The sequence below is a fragment of the Lupinus angustifolius genome, unplaced genomic scaffold, assembly GCF_001865875.1.
Source record: "Lupinus angustifolius cultivar Tanjil unplaced genomic scaffold, LupAngTanjil_v1.0 Scaffold_655, whole genome shotgun sequence".
Taxonomy (NCBI): Eukaryota; Viridiplantae; Streptophyta; class Magnoliopsida; order Fabales; family Fabaceae; genus Lupinus; species Lupinus angustifolius.
The window spans coordinates 5,278-11,051 of NW_017727981.1; the positions used below are offsets into that span (position 1 = coordinate 5,278).

At 37.3% G+C, this 5,774-nt stretch overlaps 2 protein-coding genes and 1 long non-coding RNA gene across 3 annotated transcripts; all 3 read right to left on the reverse strand.

Annotated features, from left to right (window-relative positions):
- Positions 1–539: 539 nt before the first annotated feature.
- On the reverse strand, positions 540–1,742 carry LOC109341779. The gene has a single exon (XM_019579748.1). The coding sequence runs from the start codon at positions 1,740–1,742 to the stop codon at positions 540–542; it is 1,203 nt and encodes a 400-aa protein (XP_019435293.1).
- Positions 1,743–2,035: 293 nt separating this feature from the next.
- LOC109341780 lies at positions 2,036–3,283 on the reverse strand. The gene has a single exon (XM_019579749.1). The coding sequence runs from the start codon at positions 3,281–3,283 to the stop codon at positions 2,036–2,038; it is 1,248 nt and encodes a 415-aa protein (XP_019435294.1).
- A 733-nt stretch (positions 3,284–4,016) lies between these two features.
- On the reverse strand, positions 4,017–4,786 carry LOC109341781. The gene is made up of 3 exons (XR_002106994.1): positions 4,675–4,786; positions 4,485–4,563; positions 4,017–4,271 (listed from the first exon to the last, which is right to left on the reverse strand). It is a non-coding gene; the product is annotated as an uncharacterized LOC109341781 (long non-coding RNA).
- Positions 4,787–5,774: the final 988 nt, after the last annotated feature.

Sequence of the window (5,774 nt, forward strand, 5' to 3'; positions counted from 1 at the left end):
TAGGTTACAAGGACCATCAATGGTACTTATTTTGTTTTCCCTGATAAGATGTGTTATGCCTCTGCTTAGAACATCCTCAGCAATGCAAAAAAGAAGAGGGGATAGTGGATCACCTTGCCTAACACCTCTACTGCACTTAAAAAACCCCACATTGGAGCAATTAACATTGATGGAGAGTCTAGCAGAATGGAGGATAACCTTGATCCAATTGCAGAAATGGATGCTAAAGCCAAATGCTTTAAGAGTGTCCATCAGAAAATTCCAATCAATAGTGTCAAAAGCTTTCTTAATATCAAGCTTGATTGCAATGTTTCCCCCAAAAGTCTTGTAGTCCAAGAGATTGATAGCCTCTGAAGCAAGGCAGATGCAGTCTTGGATTCTTCTGTCATGAATGAAACCTCTTTGTTGAGTTGAGATGATTTTTGGGGCAATGCTAGCTAACCTGTCTGCTAAAACCTTGGTTATTATCTTGAATTGGAAGTTGGCCATTGCAATTGGTCTAAAGTCTTCAATTTTCTCAGCTCCTTTTGTTTTAGAAATCAATACAACCGAATTTGCATTGATGTTAGAAAGCAGCCAGCCTTGGAGAAAAACTGCTTAACTGAGTTGCACACATCAATGCTCACAATGTCCCAACAATGATGGTAAAAACTGCCACCAAAACCATCAGGGCCAGGAGAGCTATCACTACTCATAGCAAAGACAACTCGCTTTATCTCTTCACTAGAAGGCATCTGAGTTAAGTGGTTGTTGTCTTCTTTAGAAACTAACACAGGGATGACTTTTCTAAATAGCTCATTAGGAAAGGCTAAGTTGGGGGAGTCAAAAAGATTGGTGTAGTATTGCAGAACATGATCAGCTATGTCTTGTTGCTCAGTTATAGTTGTATCACCCACCCTTAACATAGAGAGAGTTTTTGTCTTTTGTCTAATTGAGGTGGTCTTGTGAAAAAATGATGTGTTCCTATCACCATCAATGTGCCAGTTAATCCTGGCCTTTTCTTTCCAAAAAACCTCTTCCACAGAAAGGGCTCTAAGAAGCTCAGATTGAGCAATTGCTTCATGATCCAGAAGAGCTTCATCAACTCCCATATCATTGATGTTTTTTTGGATATAATTCAAATTAGTTGTAGCCATCTTCACCATATGATGAATATTTCCAAAGACATTGTAGTTCCAATGCTTGAGCTCCTTCTTAAGCCTCTTAAGTTTTTGACTCAGAATGAACATAGGACAACCTATGAGCTCAGATTGCCCAGAGTCCTTAATCAGCCTTTTGCAATCTGTGTTTTGCAGCCACATTTTTTGGAACTTAAAAGAGCAAATTATAGGAGCAGTTGTAGAAGTAGAGCTCAACAATATGGGATGATGGTCAGAAGCTATTCTAGGCAGAGTACAGCAGGACACTTGAGACCAAAGGTTTAACCAGTCCTCATTACAAAGAGATCTATCAAGCTTCTTCTCAATTAAAGCATTACCTCTTCTTTTGTTAGTCCAAGTAAACTGAGCTCCCAAGGTTGGGACCTTGATCAAGGATGAACTGTTGGTGAAGGCAAGAAACTCAGATGTTGAAGTTCTAGAGGGCAGGGTTGCACTTCTGCATTCATCAACACCCAAAATGGCATTGAAATCACCAATACAGCACCAGGGCCCCTGATTTTCTAATAAGTCCACTTGAATGTCCAACCAAAGAGACCTTCTATTGACATGATTAGTGTGAGCATAAACCACACAAACATTCATATTCTTGTTTTCCACAGATAAAAAGATAGATATGTGTTGATTAGAGATTGTTATAATGGAAGGATCTAAACCAGAATTACAAAATCCCCAAATAGAGGGAATGTGAGAACCTCTATTATTCACAACAAAAGGCTAGAGATTAAGAGTAGACCAAAAATTGGATTTAATCACCTTAGGGGCAACCATTGGCTCAGCTATGAAGACTAAATCAGGATTGTAAGACTTACACAGATTTTTTAGAGATAATCTGGTTTTCAAATTACCTATTCCTTTGCAGTTCCAGAACAGAATTCTCATTTAGGATTAGTTAAATAGCCACCCTTTCGGGTATAATACACTTTTTCAGATTGTTCCCTCTTTCTCAACTTTCTCTTTTGAGATTTACTCATAACTGGTGTGAACTCCTCTTCCACTTCCACTTCTTCAGTTGCCTCATCATCTGCCCATAATCTACCAACTATGCGAATGTCATTGGCTACAACTTGATTCATATCAGCTGTTTCTTGCACAATTATGTTGTGAGTGGAAGATTCATCCTCTTCCTCCTCATGGATTGAGTTCTCCACTCTTGTGTCCATAAGATCCTCATGTGAGTGAGTATCTAAATTTCCCCCTGGCTCTTGTGAGATGGTTAGCCTCTCCATGTTCTGCACATTTTGTTGAGACCCTTTGTCAATGTCCAGATTTATAACCAAATCATTAATTTCCCTACCCTTTATAGGTTTGTCTGCCTGTTTTGTTTTTTTCTGGACAGGTTTTGTTGTAACTTCAACCTTAGGCTTTTTAACTTGTTTCCTGCATTGATGCACAGCATGGCCAATAACTTGACATCTTTGACAGAAATCAAGAAGGTTTTCATATTCGATGGACACAAAAAAAGCAAACCCTTCTCTTTCTACAAGGATTTGTTCAGGGAGCTCTGCCTTGAGATTGATTTCCACCATAACTTTAGCAAAGTGACCAAAGGCTATAGAAAAGATAATGCGAGGACTCCAATACTCCTGAGGGAGGTTATGGATCTTTATCCAGCACTGAGTGTGTGGCTGCTTCTGCAAGTTTGGATTGAAATCTGGAGACCGAAGAAAAAGTCTCAGGAATCTAGGCTTGAGATTCCAAGATCCAACTGAACAGATGGTTCTCATATCTTCTAGGGAGGAGAAAGAGAATTCATAAAATCCTTTGCCAAGGGATATCATTGACCATTTCCCAATCATAGTCCACATAGATATTAGTTTACTCTTTAGATCCGCAAACTTGAGTGGAGTATCTCCCTTAGACAAAATCATTCGTCCATGAAGATGGCTTTTGCATCTTAGCAAACCTGCTTGGTAATCTTCTTCAGGAATCTTGATTGCAATAGCATCCCCTTTGATGCATGGTTGTGGCAGTTGAGAGGTGGAGATGTCACAAGAGGACCTCAGTGCTTGTGCAAAGGATTTCTTGGTTGTGTTTGCCTGGAGTGTGGGAGCCTTTGTTGTGTCAGATTTGGGGCCCTTACCGAAATCCCCCAAGAAACTCCAAGGAATAACAGGTGAACTCATGGAAGCAGGTTAAGGGGTTCCAAGAATGTTGGAGATCTTCCAAGAATGTTGGAGCTTCCTAGAATGTTGGAGAGTTGCAAGTCTTGTAAATGAAAGGTAAAAATTGAGAATAAAATTTATGTGCTCATAGTGTAAGAGCTTTACATTATCATTATATTAACCACCATTCATTTTCAGTCATTATTGATATTATTGAATATACCTCATAGACTTTTTCTCTTGATTTATTATGGATCCCAACAGGGATATTTATACAATACAAGTGTGGTACTTGTGCTGCAAGAAATCACACAAGAATCACCTCAAAGAACTAAAGAAGGTATAAAGCAATTCTAACTAACTTAACAAACTAAAGGATTACATTTAACACGTGCAAAAAGGCTAAACAGAAATAACTGAAGTAGATGTGCATTGTTGGCCAGAATGGTGAGTTAGATTGATGCATATGTCTATATCTTGTTCTGCTTTTATCTTGGACTGGTTTGGACTGTTTTGGTGTTGCTTTGTTTGAAGTCTGTGACCAGTTGTCTTGGCTTTATTGTCATCTGTTATTTGCTGGATAGTTGGCCTAGGCATGGCCCATCTGTTTTGGCTCATGTTGGTGTGTTGCTCTTTGTTATTTGATGACTTTATCTATAATAATTGACTCTTAAATAAAAGTAATCAAAATAAATAGTAAATAATGTACTGAATGTATAAATTTTGACACAGTCAATACATATACATATTATACTAAAAAATTATTCTAAGTAAGTTAATTGTGACCATTGCAACAACAATCAACAATTTTCCTAACTACATCTTTGATCTCTCACTATGTTACATGAATGCCTTCTGACAAACATGAATAAAAAAGACCTAAGTTAATAATCATGAAGCCCTCTAATAATCCATGCCTCCCATGCCACCACCCACTGCAGAAGCATCTTCATCATCCTTTGGGAGTTCAGCCACCACAGCTTCAGTTGTTGTCATCAATGATGATACACTGCACAAAATTTATTATAAGCAAATGCATATTTATAATACAATATCATAGAGATTCAACAAAATTTTACATTGGTTGTCGACTGCCTAATACAACATTCACCTTTTGTCCAGACTTAGAACAGGCTATATATAGCTTCAAGCCGACATAGGCATATATATAGTAAACATACCAAATATATCCATATCTATGTCAAATTGCTTAGCTTCCTACCTGGCTGCATCAACCAAAGCTGTCCTAATAACCTTCAATGGATCAATGATTCCAGATTTGACCATATCAACATATTCACCTAATTATGAAGCAGGAAAAAATTCCAAGAATAAGTAATAATGCAAGAGCCTTATCTTTCAACATTTTTAAGAAAAACACAATCAGGAAAAAGAAAACAATAAACACTCACCTTTGGCTGCATCGTACCCGAGATCAGGGTCATTCTGTTCCAATAGTTTGCCAACAAGAACAGCACCCTCAACTCCCGCATTTGATGCAATTGTGTGTACAGGTGTATGCGTGGCATTGTTTGTTAAAACGGGGAAGTAAAAGGTTGAGCAATTCATATTGAAATTTAAGTTAATCCACACTATATCTTAATGGCACATTCAGCTCAAAATATTGCAAAATGAGGCCTGAGACAAATCAGTAAGTGTGAAGAACAAAAATCAATGTTACAGGTTTTCCTTACATAAGTTATCTACGGATGATCTAAACTAAAAATCAGGTACAAATAAGACATTAACCTTTAAATTTAAAGCATTTCGAATAATCTGGACACCAATCTTTTGAAGAACCTCAAAAACACATAGTTCACAATTTTTAACCTTGTGGATGTGTTCGGGGAGGTTGCTTATTTTCAAAACTAAGTTAACAAGTAAGATGAGAATATATCAAAATGATGATTTGAATTTTGGAAGATCACATGCTACACTTGAACAAAGTTAAGTGATATCAAATAAAATTAATGACTGATACTTAATTATTTTCTTTATTTCTATTATTATCTTTCTTATGGTTGAGTAAAGTGAGAGTGTATGATAACCTCTATTTATAGAGAGGTAGAATGAGATGCAGTCCAATACATGTGTTTTCATCATTACGAATTGCCTTGTTTTATTCTCTTATAGACTTATATTACTGAGATTTGGTGTACCTCTCCCATGTGGACAAAAGAGAATTTGCACTACTTAGGTGGGTGACTTGTCCTTTGGCGCGTGCATGAGAGTGTTTTTATGTTTGGCAGGTGTTGACTCATTCATGTATTATCTTAGAGCTAGGTTGGTCTTCTAGGCATGATCCATAGCCATGTGGTCCAGATCTTGGTTACCTACTTTTGGGCCTGATTCATAGTGGTAGGACAATGCTGGTCCTTACACTGAAATAGAATACTAGTTTTCACCAAAATCGTTCTCTTCAGTATTAATGTATGAATGGTTGAATAGTTGTAACGTATCATAGGTTTTCCAAACGAGCATGTGGCTGCAATGTTAATAACACTGATTTTAT